The sequence below is a fragment of the Lithobates pipiens genome, unplaced genomic scaffold, assembly GCF_037356315.1.
Source record: "Lithobates pipiens isolate NorthernLeopardFrog02 unplaced genomic scaffold, aLitPip1_a1.2 Scaffold_18, whole genome shotgun sequence".
Taxonomy (NCBI): Eukaryota; Metazoa; Chordata; class Amphibia; order Anura; family Ranidae; genus Lithobates; species Lithobates pipiens.
In genome coordinates this window covers 376,777,173-376,793,254 of record NW_027507758.1, presented here as the reverse complement: position 1 = coordinate 376,793,254, position 16,082 = coordinate 376,777,173, and the positions used below count along the sequence as shown (strand labels likewise).

At 41.2% G+C, this 16,082-nt stretch overlaps 1 protein-coding gene across 4 annotated transcripts in view; it reads left to right on the top strand.

Moving 5' to 3' along the window:
* Positions 1 to 16,082, top strand: part of EIF4G1 (eukaryotic translation initiation factor 4 gamma 1) — a 105,798-nt gene that overhangs the window by 61,291 nt on the left and 28,425 nt on the right. For 2 of the 4 annotated variants that reach the window (XM_077487755.1, XM_077487752.1), the window contains 11 exons: positions 3,370 to 3,390; positions 5,580 to 5,750; positions 5,842 to 5,938; positions 6,795 to 6,895; positions 9,326 to 9,418; positions 10,259 to 10,328; positions 11,007 to 11,873; positions 12,916 to 13,004; positions 13,894 to 14,074; positions 15,707 to 15,840; positions 15,922 to 16,041. In XM_077487755.1, the coding sequence (XP_077343881.1) occupies positions 3,370 to 3,390; positions 5,580 to 5,750; positions 5,842 to 5,938; positions 6,795 to 6,895; positions 9,326 to 9,418; positions 10,259 to 10,328; positions 11,007 to 11,873; positions 12,916 to 13,004; positions 13,894 to 14,074; positions 15,707 to 15,840; positions 15,922 to 16,041 (1,944 nt within the window). The remainder of the gene's footprint in view (positions 1 to 3,369; positions 3,391 to 5,579; positions 5,751 to 5,841; positions 5,939 to 6,794; positions 6,896 to 9,325; positions 9,419 to 10,258; positions 10,329 to 11,006; positions 11,874 to 12,915; positions 13,005 to 13,893; positions 14,075 to 15,706; positions 15,841 to 15,921; positions 16,042 to 16,082) is intronic. The other 2 variants (XM_077487753.1, XM_077487754.1) reach the window with 2 other exon arrangements.

Here is a 16,082-nt window from a genome sequence, read left to right as displayed (position 1 = left end):
TAATAAGCGATCGTTTTTCTGATCGCTGTATTAGTGTCACAGGTGACGCTAGTTAGGCAGGTAGGTATTTAGGTTCGCCGCAGCTTTTTATAGCGCCAGGGACCCCCATATACTACCGCATAAAGCCCCCTGATTGCCCCCTAGTTAACCCTTTCACCAGTGATCACCATATAACTGTTACAGGTGACGCTGGTTGGTTAGTTATTTTTTTATAGTTTCAGGGCACCCGCCATTTATTACCTAGTCTCACTAGTGTACCCCTAAATTTAGGGGTGTCTACTTTCTAAAATGGGGTCATTTGGGGGGGGGGGTTTGTGCCATCTTGGCATTTTATGGCCTTCAAAACTGTAACGCCCTTAGAAAGCCTGAAGGCGGTGCTTGGTTTTTGGGGCCCCGTACGCGGCTAGGCTCCCAAAAAGTCCCACATATGTGGTATCCCCGTACTCAGGAGAAGCAGCAGAATTTATTTTGGGGTGTCATTTCACATATGCCCATGGCATGCGTGAGCAATATATCATTTAGTGACAACTTTGTGAAAAAAAAAAAAAGTTTGTAATTTTCCCGCAACTTGTGGCAAAATATAAAATATTCCATGGACTCAACATGCCTCTCAGCAAATAGCTTGGGGTGTCTACTTTCTAAAATGGGGTCATTTGTGGGGGTTTTGTGCCATCTTGGCATTTTATGGCCTTCAAAACTGTAATAGGTAGTGAGAAGTGAACTCAAAAAATTACGCCCTTAGAAAGCCTGAAGGCGGTGCTTGGTTTTCGGGGCCCCGTACGCGGCTAGGCTCCCAAAAAGTCCCACATATGTGGTATCCCCGTACTCAGGAGAAGCAGCAGAATTTATTTTGGGGTGTCATTTCACATATGCCCATGGCATGCATGAGCAATATATCATTTAGTGACAACTTTGTGAAAAAAAAAAAAAAAAAAAAAAAGTTTGTAATTTTCCCGCAACTTGTGGCAAAATATAAAATATTCCATGGACTCAACATGCCTCTCAGCAAATAGCTTGGGGTGTCTACTTTCTAAAATGGGGTCATTTGTGGGGGTTTTGTGCCATCTTGGCATTTTATGGCCTTCAAAACTGTAATAGGTAGTGAGGCGTGAAATCAAAAATTTACGCCCTTAGAAAGCCTGAAGGCGGTGCTTGGTTTTCGGGGCCCTGTACGCGGCTAGGCTCCCAAAAAGTCCCACATATGTGGTATCCCCGTACTCAGGAGAAGCAGCAGAATTTATTTTGGGGTGTCATTTCACATACGCCCATAGCATGTGTGAGCAATATATCATTTAGTGACAACTTTGTGAAAAAAAAAAAATTTTTTTTTTGTCATTATTCAATCGCTTGAGGCAAAAAAATAAAATATTCAATGGGCTCAACATGCCTCTTATCAATTTCCTTAGGGGGTCTACTTTCCAAAATGGGGTCATTTGGGGGGGTTTTGTACTGCCCTGTCATTTTAGCACCTCAAGAAATGAGATAGGCAGTCGTAAACTAAAAGCTGCGTAAATTCCAGAAAACGTACCTTAGTTTGTAGATGTGACAACTTTTGCGCAAACCAATAAATATACAATTATTGACTTTTTTTTTACCAAAGACATGTGGCTGAATACATTTTGTCCTAAATGTATGACTAAAATTGAGTTTATTGGATTTTTCTAATAACAAAAAGTAGAAAATATCATTTTTTTTCAAAATTTGCGGTCTTTTTACGTTTATATCGCAAAAAATAAAAATCGCAGAGGCAATCAAATACCATCAAAAGAAAGCTCTATTTGTGGGAAGAAAAGGACGCAAATTTTGTTTGGGTACAACATTGCATGACCGCGCAATTACCAGTTAAAGCAGCGCAGTGCCAAAGTGTAAAAAGACCTCTGGTCATTTACCAGCAAAATGGTCCGGTCTGAAAGTGGTTAAGGAAAAAAAAACTTACATTTAAATGCCCATTAATGCAGCCTTGCCAGCCACTTGCAGCCTTGTCAGTGTCTTTGCCGGCTTGCTGTTTAAAAATGGCACCGCCAAGAGAGCGCGGATGTCCTGTGTATCTCGGTGGCACTCGGTAGCTCTCAGCCGTTCTCGTCAGCTTTGGGCTTTCCGAAAGCTGCAGAGTGTGGCCAAGAAGCTTAGAAACGGCGGGGGATTGGTGTAGAACACGCACCCACAATTTTCCCCTGATTTTAAGGGGGGAAAAAAGTGTTATACGCCGATAAATAAGGTAATTATCTGCCTGTATTTCACAGCCTTGAAGACGCCATTGATTCCAACCAAATCTCCAACTCCATTTGCAGAAATGCAACTCCAAACTAGCAAGGAACTCCTTCCTTCACTGCTGCCTGCAGAGACACACATGATTGTACCGCTTTCCGGCCCTTCTGTGAACCAACTGGCTCCTGCTACAGCCAAATATTTCAGTATTCACTATCAGTCCAAAGCACCTGTTGCCATTTTTCTGCACCCCAGTTCCTATGTTTCCATGCATGGAGTTGGAGATTTGGTCAGAATATGTGGCATTCTCAATGCTGAGAAATACAGGCATATATTTATCATGCCATGCCATCAATGTGTGTGGTCCTAAATTTGTTGTGCAGCAGGACAACGACCCCAAACTTACAGCCAATGTCATTACAAGCTGCCATGGTTTGGACCCCACAGAGCCCTGATCTCAGCATAGTCTGTCAGATCACACTAAGACAAAAGAATTTGAGGTGTTGTACATCCACAGAAGATCTGTGGTTCTCAAAGATGTTTGGAACAACCTAGCTGCTGAGTTCCTTCAAAAGCTGTGCAAATGTACCTAAAATGATTGCTAGGTAAAGGTGGTTGATTTGCACTTGCTCTTCTGTTCATTTATGTTCCATTTTGGTATTGATAAATATAAACTATTAACACTTATTTCTATGAAGTCGCCTTAATTTACAGTTTATATATAATTGAGTTTAGCGTCTTGGTTTTTATTGCTGGAAACTTCTGTTTCCTGGCCTGAAATTGTCCAGAATTTTTTTGCTTCTCTGCTTGGAAAGAGAAAAGGGTAAGGAGACCAGAATTAAAAACTGAAACCTATTTGGTTGTATTAAATGGCTAATTTTTTCCCTACTATATTAGTAGTTTTCCCAACGCCGTAGAATTGGATTGTGAAATATGGTGATATAAATGTTGATGTTACGTGTCCTTACACCTACAATGTGTGTAATTCTGACCCTTCCACTGAGCTGTTAACTGAGAATTTTCTGTTCTGGCGCCATATGTTCCATTAACAAGGCTACGTTCTTGCTCATTTATTCGTCTATATTGATGAACCCCTCTTGTGTAATTTTTCACATTTGTCTCCTTCCACTCTCTACTTCTTGTTTCTGCTGCTTCTAACAGGCAGGATTCAGATCAATTCAGGTAACCCTTCACATTGTTTTACTATACATTAATTGCTGGTCAGAAGTGGAAAATATGTATTGCTATGTAGTATGGCAATACAGGCCACATGGGATAAGGGTGACCTGTCATGAAAGATGTGTAGTGTTGTTGCAGACATTTAGCTAGTTGATTGGATGTCTGTGGCCTTAGTGCGGAGTCGTGGTGGAAGTGAAGCGATCAATTTAAAAAAAAAAAATTTTATGGCTTGGCGACACTCGGCATTTTCTGAAACCTCTCTGGCGGCTCATGTTTTGGCATGTTTCCAATAAGGAAATTTTTGTCCAAAGGGAAAAAATCTTTTTATCAGCTTGTACAGAAATTCCCACAGAAATCTGTGTAAGAAAGATATATATACTTAGATTAGAAGTTCACCCTAACACTAAAATCTATAAATCTAACGGCATCCACCAATCTAAGACTTGCCTATCTAGCCCTGTAAAGAAGAAATCGCTATACTTTTTTCTATTTTTATTTTTTTATAAGCCAGTCTTGTTTGGTCAGCGACAGCTTCTCTGTGGAGGCGCGTGCAGACGAGACAGACAACAGAAGCCCCTTTGTAAGTCTATGGGTGAAGTCATTTCCCACTCGTTTCTCAGCAGTTGTCGGCTGTCTCTTCTGCAGAGCTTCTGCCACTGAAGACGGACTGGCTTCAAAAAAGGTAAGTAATGCTATTTCTTTACAGGGCTAGATAGGTTAGTCTTGGATCGTGGATGTCTGTAGATTTAGAGATTTTAGTGTTGGGGTGAACTTCTACCTTTTTAACTATTTTCAGGCTGGTCCTTTCATGTGATCTCATGTCAACTGCAGGGGAGAGGAAATGGCTGGAATGACTGAACAGTGATGTCACCCATTGACCTACTACGGGGGAACCCATTGTCGGTGCTCCCTCTCCCCTGAAGCTGCTGCTAGTTGACATAAGAGAGCCAATCGCATGACCGAACTTGAGGTGCCTGAAAATAGGTAAATATACAGATGGATCTTCCACAGAATAGTTGGTAATAGAAGTCAGAAGGGGGTGGGAGCATTTTAGGATTAGTTAGCCTGGAATTTCACTTTAAGCTTACTATTTAGGTCCCTTTCATACTGGCGGAGTCTGCCAGTAGTTCTGCCTGCTTAGCAGAGGATCTCCACTGATCCCTGCTGACCAGGCGGATGACAGGTTCATGTCTGCTCCGCTTCCTTAGAGCAGATATAGATAGAGCCTGCTGTCCTCTATGGGCTGTCGGATGAACACAGACCACCTGTTTCCATCTGACCCGCCAGATAGGTGAGGAATGGATCCCTAGCCATCTGCTTTTAGAGAACAGGATTGGATTGAATGTCAGCGGGTGTCAGTAAACACATGCCCGCTGACATCTTGCTCCATAGAGGGCAATGGATAGTCTGATCAGGTCCACCTGAAAAACTGACGGGCAGACCCGATCGGTCCATCAGTGTGAAAGGAGTCTTAGCGCTATGCTTTTTCTCACCTTTCTCTTGCAGTGGGGTGGTTCAAGGTGCCTGGAGCCTTTTCAAATGATTAAAGTTCTTCACATGGCCAAAAAGTTTTTTTTTTACCAAACTGTAGTAATATATAAACAGATGAAATTTTGTTTTCCACAGTGTGAATCCTCATTGGTTCATATGGAATACAGCTCCTTGCATGCTGCTTTTATAAAATAAGCCAGGCTGTGTTGGTGGACACCTTTTCCTCCTTTTTTTTGGTGATGCCTTGCCTCTAGCTACTATCAACTGTGACTTCTATTCTTGTGTCTTCTGAACTTTAGTAATCATGCCTCCTGTTGGTGCCAGAAATAGGGAAAAAACACACAAATTGAATGTGTGTGTGTGTATATATATATATATACAGCACAAAAAGGACTGAAGGATATACGTATAGGTGTATATATTTGTGTGTGAATGATATAATAATCTAAATCTCATACAGGATTATTCATATGGTTATACGCATGCCATTGGACACTGGCATTATCTGAAATGGTAGTACTGTTCCCCTGGACTTCCCTTAATATTGGTTCAGCTATCTAGGAGTAAGAACAGATTGGTTTACCATCATTCATATACAATTTTAGTAGAGGTCTCGGGTTTGGTATGAGCATTTAAATTGTACAGCTAATTTGGAGTTTTGTAGAGTTTAATTTTTACCAATTGTCATCCTCCCACTTCAGCATTATTACCAGAGCAGGACCCAACCTCCTAGCAACGCTACCAGAGTCCAGAGTACTTCTTCGGCTCGTGCAGTGCCTCCTGCCCATGTGTATCCCGCTGGTTCTCAAGTGATGATGATTCCCTCACAGTTATCCTATCCTTCCCAGGGCTACTATATACAAGGTGGACAGGTAAGTAGCAGCAACACCCAAAATAAGGTTATTGGCTAGATTTAGTTCCTCACTTAAAGAATGTTTTATATTGCATCTGTTTCATTTGCAGGGTCGCTCTTACGTTATGCCCACACAGCAGTACCCTGTGCAACCTGGCACTGCTGGCTTTTTTCCTAGTGCTAGTCCCTCAGAGTTTGGCACATATGGTGAGTGAGACCATGTGTGGTGATTTTTGTGTGTTGTTTTTTTTGTTTTTTCCTAGTACATAGTCATTAATGTAATTAGCTATTATGCATTTAATCTTTGGGGTATGGTTTTTGAGGGCTAGCCACCACTTTTTTTTTTTTTTTTTTTTGTTTGTCATAGACACTGTAACTGTACAATCTTTCTTTCTAGTTGCTCTCCACACCTCCCCCTTGACAATGTTTATATGATCAGGACTTGACTATATTTAGTTCAGTGTAGCTGTGATATAGCGAAGAAGCTCTGTATGAGTGGGGGCAGCAGTGATTTGCAGAGTCGGCTTGTAAGTTTTAACTGTAGATTAAGGGGTTTTGGGTTCAGAAAAGGAAATGGTATGGAGGTAATCTTATTAAAGCTAGCAGTTTTTGAAATTGTATACCAAGATCAGTTATGTCTGAACTCCCAGCCTTTAAGGGTTGCATGCCGGCCTGGATTTTGGAATAGACAGTCTTTATGTGAAAAACATGCTTTACTTCACTGCTGTTAAATTTAGAACTGCAAAAAGTATGCAAGTATCCGAGGGCTTAATAACCAGATTTGGCTATCTTTAGTTTAGAGAGTGGTGGTAGGTGGGGATTTAAGAGTTATACATGACTTATCTAGATTAAGCAGGGACATTTATTCTGCCTGCAAATTAGAAAACTGCTCTAGAAGGTGTGTGTGTGTGTGTGTGTGTGTGTGTGTGTGTGTGTGTGTGTGTGTGTGTGTGTGTGTGTGTGTGTTATATATATATATATATATATATATATATATATATATATAATCTCCTTTTATTTATTTTTTCCTTCTTCCTTGGGGTGACTTTCTGCTTTTATTTAGCAGGAGCATATTATCCTGCCCAGCAACAGTTTCCTCCAGGGGTGCCCGGAGCCCAAGTCATGATAAACCAGGCAATTCCTCCAAAGCGAGAACGAAAGACTGTAAGTTGAAGATTTACAGATTTAATTATGTATTTTTTTTTCCCCTTACCGCTTTTTCTTTATTTTTTTCTTTGCGCCATTCACCACCTACTGCTCACTTTGTTCATTGCTTTGGCTTTTAGTGATGCTGTCATTCTGTTAAAATGTGTATATCAAGGGTCTGCAAGGAAAATTAAAATGCAGTTGCTCTTCAGTCTTCACCTCCTAGTAGAGGGAGTTTGGGGAGGGGAGTTGGCAGGCTCTGTAGTGGTGGGGAGGGATTGGTATGAGACTGGGTGGCAGATATTGAGGGAGAGGCGGGTGGAAGGCACTTTGAGGTGGGGAGCTGTGTAGTTTTTGTGTGGGTGGATAATTGGGCAACAGGTACTGGGGGGGGAGAAATGTGGATGAGGTGGGTGGTAGATTTCAACAGGAAGGGGTGATGTGGGTGGGAGGTTGGGTGAATGAGTGAGGTGGTACGCACTCTGCCCAGAGCATCGGTAAGGGACCCAAGAAAAGGAGGATAGGTGCTGCTTTGTGCACAACCATTGTTTTTTATTTTTTTAAAGGGTGGGGAAAAAGCCTTCTAATATTCCTTCAAAGTAGAAGTTCCTTTTGCGGGGGGGGGGGGGAGGAGAATCACAGCAGTCTGGGATGGGGAGGGGATCCGATGTAAGATCAACTTACAGATTTTCTATAAAGGTACGTTTAAGCTTGGCCTTGCATTATACAATTTTCTTGTTCAATTACCTTTTTAGATTTAACTTCAACTCTAGTGCAAATACCTGCCTGACTGCACACACATTGTAAAGTTAAGTGTTTCAGTTTGACCTCCCATATTGTATGGTTTTGGTAAATCTAAAGAAAAATTGTATAGTGTATGGCCAGCCTTACACTCTAAACAGAACAACAATGTAAGATTGAGTGGATATGACCATTCAGTGGAAATATAATTGGAATTCTAAAATTGCTAGTCCCCAGCTTTGACATGACTTGACTTGGGTGTAGCAGAGCCACGCATAGCAAGTCTTGTAAAAGTGGCCTCAGAATACAACTCAGGCCTGGGGAATTTATGAGGAAAGCTAATGCTAATTACAGCTGGAACGCCACCCATCTCAGACAAGCCTTATGCATTTGTGTTCAGATATCTGGCAGAGTGCTTCACATACCGCGTAAGATTATCTTTTTCGTTATCCTGCTTACTCTTTTGCAATTTAGACCCTTGCTCTCTGATATATTTTCTTATGACTTCATATGTTTCTCCTGTTCATTTTCTTTCTCCTATTTAATGTTCTTTCATTTTGTCTGCTTTCCCTTAACTTGCTTGGACTGTCTTCCTGACAATATTTTTAGATCATTATACACAGTCAATGAGGTGATTAGTATTGACACAGATATATAGGGAGCTGTGTGAAGTAATACCTAGCTTAGTCATGTGATGTATTTTCTCAGAAGTGCTTTGCTCTGTCAGTGCTTAGATTAACCTGGTAAAACATCTGCTCTGGGAACGCTGCTAAAGCTTCCTCTGTGGATTTCCTGCTGCCCTGTATGCACTGGTCTCCTGTGCCTGGGACTTAGAAATGTGGCTGCTATCCAGAGAGGTCTGTGGCTGCCTTTATCTTTTTAAAGTGCATGGCAGTGCAGTCTCCACGTGGCTGTCCCTGAGTCCTGGAAGGTTTTCTTATCTTTTTTGTGAACCTTTCTCCAGCTTGTAAAACTTGTGTGTGTAAGACGCTTTAGAAAATACGTTTTTATTTTTTGTTCTCGTAATTTTAAACTGTCAAAATTACATTTGAGGTAGGTGCATGATTTAAGTCGTTCTTGTGACCAAGCAGGGCTTTTATTATTATTTTTATATATAGTAGTATTATAATTATTATTGAACATGTGAAGAACTTATTTTCAACTGCAAACAGACTATATTTAAGGCCTCTTGCACACTGTATTGATGTATGAACATCAGATATTCCTGGCAGCTGTATATTTGTGCAAATGCGCACACAAGCGTAAAAATTCTAGCTTTTTTTAATTACGGAAGTGTGCCGTATGTGCGTATACAAATACTGACATAAAACTTTAATTTGTGTTTTGTTTTTTTGTTTTCCCCTGATCTATACGCAGCGATTCTTTATGTTCACAAGTACATTGAAAATGATGGTCTGCATTTATGTCAGTAAAAAAAACAGCCAGCTGTATGCCTGAAAACATTGTTTTTAGGCAGCAGTGTGCAGGAAACCTAAAAGTCTGCCCCGTTTTTGTGCACATAATGGATAGAAGGTTTTAAGCATGTAAAAACGCTACACCATCTTAGTCACAAGGTGTAACATGGGTTGAAATATGTGCAGAAGTCTCAGCATTTTTTGTGTGAATCATCTGCCTAATTATGGCCACCTTAAATAGAATACTCGACAGTCTACTTATGTAGTCTGATTTCTGGTGTTCATTCATTAGATAAGGATCAGAGATCCAAACCAAGGTGGTAAAGATATCACCGAGGAAATCTTGTCTGGAGGAAGAACTACATCAACGCCAACACCTCCTCAGGTAAAGCACTTTCTCACTATGTTGTAGCCTTATTTATTAGGATTGCAAATGTTTTCTGTTTTTGTAGGACCGCTGCTCTATTAGTACATTGTTCTTGATTGATTTCTGGTAGAGGTAAATCCATGTGTTGGCATCTTGTCTTTCGTGGATTCTTTTGGTGGGATGTGCTCACCCAGGAACAGAGTATGCATGTAAGGAATACAGTTCACATAAAGTATTACACTGTTATGCCTTGGGGTCGGGACCGTAAAGAAGAGCTTTGCCACTGTGATTTGAGGCCAATAAAACCTAGTGAGTGATGAAATCCACCTCTGCCATCCAAAAACTGAATTCTGTGGAATTTGGCTTTTTAGTTTTTAGGTAAACAAATGCACCAAATGTTGTTGAGTCGGGCAAATAAACAGCAGCTATTCTAGAATGAATGTTATAAGAATAAATGACATCTGCATATGTTTGGACTAAAATCAAGTGGTCTAGTAAATCTTGAAAATTTTGTGGGCACAGTAACCGAATGGAACAATGTGTCCCTGGATATTAAAAATTCACTATCCTTTGAGGCCTACACAATGTTTTTTCAGATAATTGCTTGGCAGCCTCGTTTTACAGAAATACTCTGGATTCCGGACCAGGTTTTTATTGTTTAGTTTGCTTAGCAAAATAACTTAGACTGTAAGGAATTGGTCGCATAGTAGTTATTTAGGTTTTATAGGTCATTCTGTAGTTGAATAAAAAATATATTGCTTGTATTCAGATGTACAGTTGTCGTTTTTACATATATTGCAAATATTCCTATTAAACAATCTAAACCATGTAGTTTTTTGTTTTTTTCCCCTTTTTTAGTCTGTAACTGGAGGCTCTGAAGTTCAGGCGAATGGAGAGAGTGTCCATGTGCCTATTGTAGTGCGTCCAGGTGAGAAGCATGCAAGTTTTTTGTTTTGGGATTTTGATTCTTGGGTATGGCATCCCCAGAGAGGTGTGTGGATTGATGTGTAGCTACTAATTGGTCACTTTTGAATGATCACGTTATTTCTGTTTTGAAAAGTTCTGTTCAGAAATATGCATGCATTTTGCATTCATTCCGTACGAGAGAGAAAAAAACTTCAAATAAAATAGGTTTGCAAAGTTTTCTCCCGCATTGGATCGTGCTACTCTACTTTTCAACAGACTATTTCAGAGTTGAATTAGGTCAATACATTTACATCCTGCCATTATTTTAAAAGTAAGGCTTTTTACAAATATCAGGAACGTGGCCTGACCTTTGTGAATGTCTGCAGTGTATGAACTTGCATTGCCTGCTTATGTAGTCTGTGTATAAAGGACACAGAGTTAACCACTTCCAGTTCAAGCTTTAGATCAATATAATCTTTGCTAAATAAATATACTTGTCCACCATTAGGTTTGTGAACTAGATTTCCAGATTATGTATTCACAGTAAACTATTACTGCTATATAGATGATGGATATACCTTCTATTAGGTGGGGTGTGCTGCTTGGTAAAGATGGTGTTTCTGTAGTAAAAGGCTTTTCTATTTCAACTGATTCCCACTATGAAAGTTTTGGCTTTAATTTCCGCTCTGTTACTTTCCAGATGACGGCTCAAAGAACACCCAAGTGCTGACAAAGACTTCTGAGAGTCCCTCCTCCTCTCCTCCTATAGAAACAGAATTGAATATGGCTTGTGAGCAAGACTTGACTCTTGATAACACTACACCTGAGGTACCTTTGTTAGCGCCTCTCATTACACAGGAAGTGCCCTTGATGGAAAATCCTTCATCTCAGGTAGAAATCCAGCCAGAGGTTCTTGCATCTGTTTTAGAGAACCCAGTCCTAATGGAAATTACCATTACAGAGACGGCTGTCAAACAAGCAGACCCTCTGCCAGAAGCTTCTGTTATACAGCCCCCTGAGGAGTCTGATCTATCTTCGTTATCTGATGTGTCGGTTTCACAGGATGCTGCTTTACAACAGGATTCCTCTTTAGTAGCTCCAGAAGCAGATTTTCAGGTACAGGCTCCCCCAACCCAAAGTTCACCTGAGCCTTGCCTTGATGAAACAAAGGAACCAGCTCCAGAGCCTGTAGAGGAATCCGATTCCCTTGAGGACACTTTGTCTACAACTGAAGTTCAAACAAATGGCCTCTCTGAAGAAGTGTCTGTGCCACCTGCACAGCTGGAGCCACCACCTGTTTGCCATTCTGAGCCCACAATGGATTCCCCCATTGCTCAGCCAGAAGAACTACTAACAAATGGTGAAGGGAGCCCTGCACTTCAAGAACTTGATGCAGATGAAATGGAGCAGGAAACTCATGTGAGCCCCATTGCTGAGCCTGAGGAGCAGACTGTAGCTGTTGCTGATCCTGCACCACAAGAGGAAGATGCTGGGAAGGAGCCTCCTGTGGAGTCAGAGCAAATTCCTGTCCAAGCTCCAAAACAAAGCTCAGATGTCCCTGTGCCAGGTAATGCAAGATCTGTTGAAAGATTTAAAGGGGTTGTAAACCCTCTACATATATACCCAGTGAAGTGACTGATAGTCACCCCTGAGTCCAGTTTTTTTGTTTGTTTTTTGCACCTAGTTGACCATTGGTGGAGTGAACCTCTGCTTCATTGTAAACTGGACAGTACTGCTTAAGAACCAACACCACAAGATGCCTGCTTTAAACCTTGGCAAAATTGCTTCCGTACCACTTTCCTCATTTTGTTTAGTTTTAGTTACTGTCGGATTTTGTGGGCAAGATCTGTCAACTGGTATTCCCTTGTTCAATGAGACTGCCTCGGTGGACGATGAGGGCGTTTTCATTGGACAGAGGTGATTGGTGCAAAACCACAGACAGGGCCAGTTAAACTAGATTATGAAGGGGCATGGAAGAAGAGTCTCTTATGACAAAATAGTGGACATCTTGTGGCGTCTGCTCTCATGCAAGATTTGTTACACAGTACAGTTCAAAAAAGATAGTGTGCTTTTTTTTTTTTTTTTTATAGTCAAACACCAATAGTTAAGTGTGCATTTAACAAGTACCACTCTCGTGGGAAGCAATTGGAATTTTTATTTATTAACTCCCAAGGCATGCATGCAAAAGATGTGTGCTATGTTTACTTATAATCCTGTTTTTATGCTGTGCCTGCTAGTAGCTTCCTGTGAGGTTGGCTCTGTAAGGTGCATTCTGGTTTGTATCTTCTTGTAGACAAAACATTTTTTTTTGGTGATTTTGTGATGCTAGGTTCATGTTTTGTTTGTGGTGTTGGCTTCTGATGCAAGCTGTATATTGGAAGCCTAAATGACTGCCCTATTGGTACCCTGGATAGTTACCTTCATTTATTAATGTGCCTTGTGGTTTGCTAATGTCAAATCACTTCAAGCTTTCACATCAGTAAGTTGAATTTGGTGTACTTTTTCATTAGTGTTTCTTCAAAGGTGCATTCTTAAGGTTGGTGGCTGTTTGTTCTTTATGGATTTGTATTACACTGTCTCATAGGTAACTTTTCACCTGTCTCCCACAGTTGCCATGTCGGTACCAAAAAAGAAAAGAAAAATAAAAGATTTAAATAAGAAAGATGCAGTTGGGGATCTGTTGGATGCATTTAAAGAGGTGAGTGATTGTGTATTGCAATACAAGAATAAGCTTCATAAGGAAATTGCAAGTTTTGATTTTTTTTTTTTATTTTATTATTTTTTACTGTGTGTGTGTGTGTGTGTGTGTGTCCCCCAAACGGTATTAATTGGGTTGTGTCCAGTACGATATATTGCTTCCACAAACCAGCTACCAAGAACTGAAATATCGGTTCTGGGTGGATTAACTGGTTAAGCAGTGGGGAACCATCTTTCTTGTCTAGTGGTATTAAACCCAAAGGCAAACCTTGCAAAACAAGCAAAACATTTTTTGCAGCTTACCAATTTATAAATGTGGTGGTTTAGTTTACTTTATTAGGCTTTCCCTTATTTTCACCTGATCTGGTCAGTCTGTTTTTCAACAGAACAAGCTACCCTGCAGATGTAGCAGGCAGGGGTAGGGAACCTCGGCTCTCCAGCTGTTTTGAAACTATAAATCCCATCATGCCTCTGCCTCTAGGAGACATGCCTGTGATTGTTAGGGTCTTGAAATGTCTCATGGGACTTGTAGTTTCAAAACAGCTGGAGAGCCAAGCTTCCCTACCCTTGGGGGTTGAGACAAACCATTAAACCCCCACAGGGATCCTTACAATGATGAGCTTTTCTTGATGTAAAATTTTAGGCGCTCTAATGCAAGGGGGTGTATTACTGGCCAAATCTCCAGGTAAAAGCCACCCACCCCCAGTAAGAACACTCAAGTGGCTGAACTGCAGCTATAATTCTTACAGTGCAGGGAATCAACATAATCAGATAAGTCCATATGACATCCTTGGGCGTGAAGTGACTAAAACATGGGGGTGGGATAGTTTTCTTAAATGGTTAGGGTAGTATGACATTTCTTATGTTACTATTTTATTTACCTCCTGTAGGCTGGAGATGGCTCCAGTGAAGCACCAGAATCTGCAGCTATCCCCCCACCTGTAGCACCAGAACCTGAGCAGACTCCTAATGTCCCAGCAGAAGAGCAGGATGAGACCTGGGAGGAAAAAGAAGATAAGTTGGATGCTGAAAATATTAAGCCAGGGGATCATAAGTATAAATACAAAGCGGGTAAGTCATTGGCACCTGTTGCCAACTTGTCAGCCCATCACTGATATTTTGGTTTTAGAACTTTTCAAATATTTTGTACAATCAGATGCTTGGATTAATTTTACTTTGTCACTTTGGACAGAATTTGGGGCAGAAGCTCAGCAGTGTAATAAAATATAGGGATATAAACACTTTAGACTGCCTCTTATCTGCTTTGCCTTGGAAACCATGTAGAATATGAGCGAATAGATAGGCGTTTGTGACTAGTCCTGGGGGGGCTTGTTCATATTTGAGTGCTTTGTTATAGACAGCTGTGCTCGGCACAGCTGACATGAACCAATAGTCTCTGTGAATGGGGCAGTTGTTTCTCAGCGGGTACTACACATCCTTTGGGGGGACCCCACTGTTGGCTTGTTTCCCAATTTGGATTCCATCAAACCATCACCTAGTCATTGCAGGAGCTTCCCCTACCTCCCGAGAGTTTGGGAGTTCTGACAACATAAGTATAGGGGACAACTTTTGAGAGTATTACTCTTGAATGCGCAGCCTGCATTGGAACAGTACATCAGCATCTAGATCTCCTTAAGCTGAGATCTCTACACCAAGAGGAGAGGCTTGTGCACTGGATTGTCAGCAAGCAGCTTATGTGCTGGGCTCCTGCTGTTGAGGATAGGGTACATATGGAGGCCTTTGTAAGACCTGGAAATGGATCCTTGCTGATCTGACGCTATTTGAGGAATTTTCTTCAGATCCCTACCTCAGTCCTGACCTTAGGTGAATGTATTTGGCAGTGTGGCTCAGGTTCCTTTCCCTACCGCCACAACTTTGGATGCTCTTCTAGACTGGAGGTTATCAAGAGATTCTTTGAAGCACGCTCTATGCTCTGGGGTAAGCAGGTCCTGCAGAGTTCCTCTGTCCGTTCCCAGAGACCCCTCCGGGTGTTAATGTGGGTGTTTTTTGACAATTCTCTTGTTTTGTTCCCTTGCACCAGTCTAGGATTGTGGTATTCCAATCATTCCAGCCTGCCTTACTAGGGGTACCTCTCGTACTCTATGTCCTTTTTTTCATTTGGGCTAAATTTAGGGTTAGTACTCCTTTAGTTCTACCAGTCCTGGGTTTTATTCTTATGGGATATTTAAGCAGTGATGATTCTTGCATTCATTAATGTGTGTGATTAGTTGCCTGGCCAGGCAACCTCATTTTTATTATAGAACCACCTTTCACAGAATGCTAAAGGTTAGGAATGTGATGGTTCCCCCCCAGATATGAATTCTTGGCCACATAGTAGATGAGAAGGCTGGGGAATAAATGTTCTATACATACCGTGAAATCTTTTGGAGTCCACTTATTGGAGTCCATTTAGGAACGCAGGTTTAACTTTTACCCTTGGTCCTAATTTTCCACAAAACCTAAGACGACCTGGGTAAACGATGGGTTATACAGGGGCTGGCTTTTTTGTTTTTGACTGTGTCACTGGTTGTATGACTCTGCATTCTGGTGTCCCTCAATAGCCTCCAAGCAATAAATTTTAAGGCAAGTTTAAAAAAAATAAAAAAAAAGCGCTGTCCTCAGTTGAGCTTACAAGGCCTATAATTTTTAGTAGTGCAACAGATGTGAATGGTTAGGTTCTGACTTCATGTATTATTCCTATAGAACAATGGAAGCCGTTAAGCCCTGAAGATAAGAAAAGCTATGACCGGGAGTTTTTGCTTGGCTTTCAGTTTATCGTGGCCAGTATGCAAAAACCAGAAGGTCTCCCTCAGATTACGGATGTAGTGCTGGATAAGGTGGGTATTTTTTAAAATCTCCTAATTTTGAGATAGAAGTTGTCACCTCTTTCTAATCACATTTTTCATGTTTTTCAAAAGGCCAACCATACTCCCCTTAGGCCTCTAGATCCAACGAGACTGACTGGCATGAACTGTGGGCCAGACTTCACCCCGCATTTCGCCAATCTTGGCAAGCCTACTATGGGAAATCGTGGACCAGTAAGTGGCTTCCCCCCCCCCCCCTTTCATTTTTGTTTAGT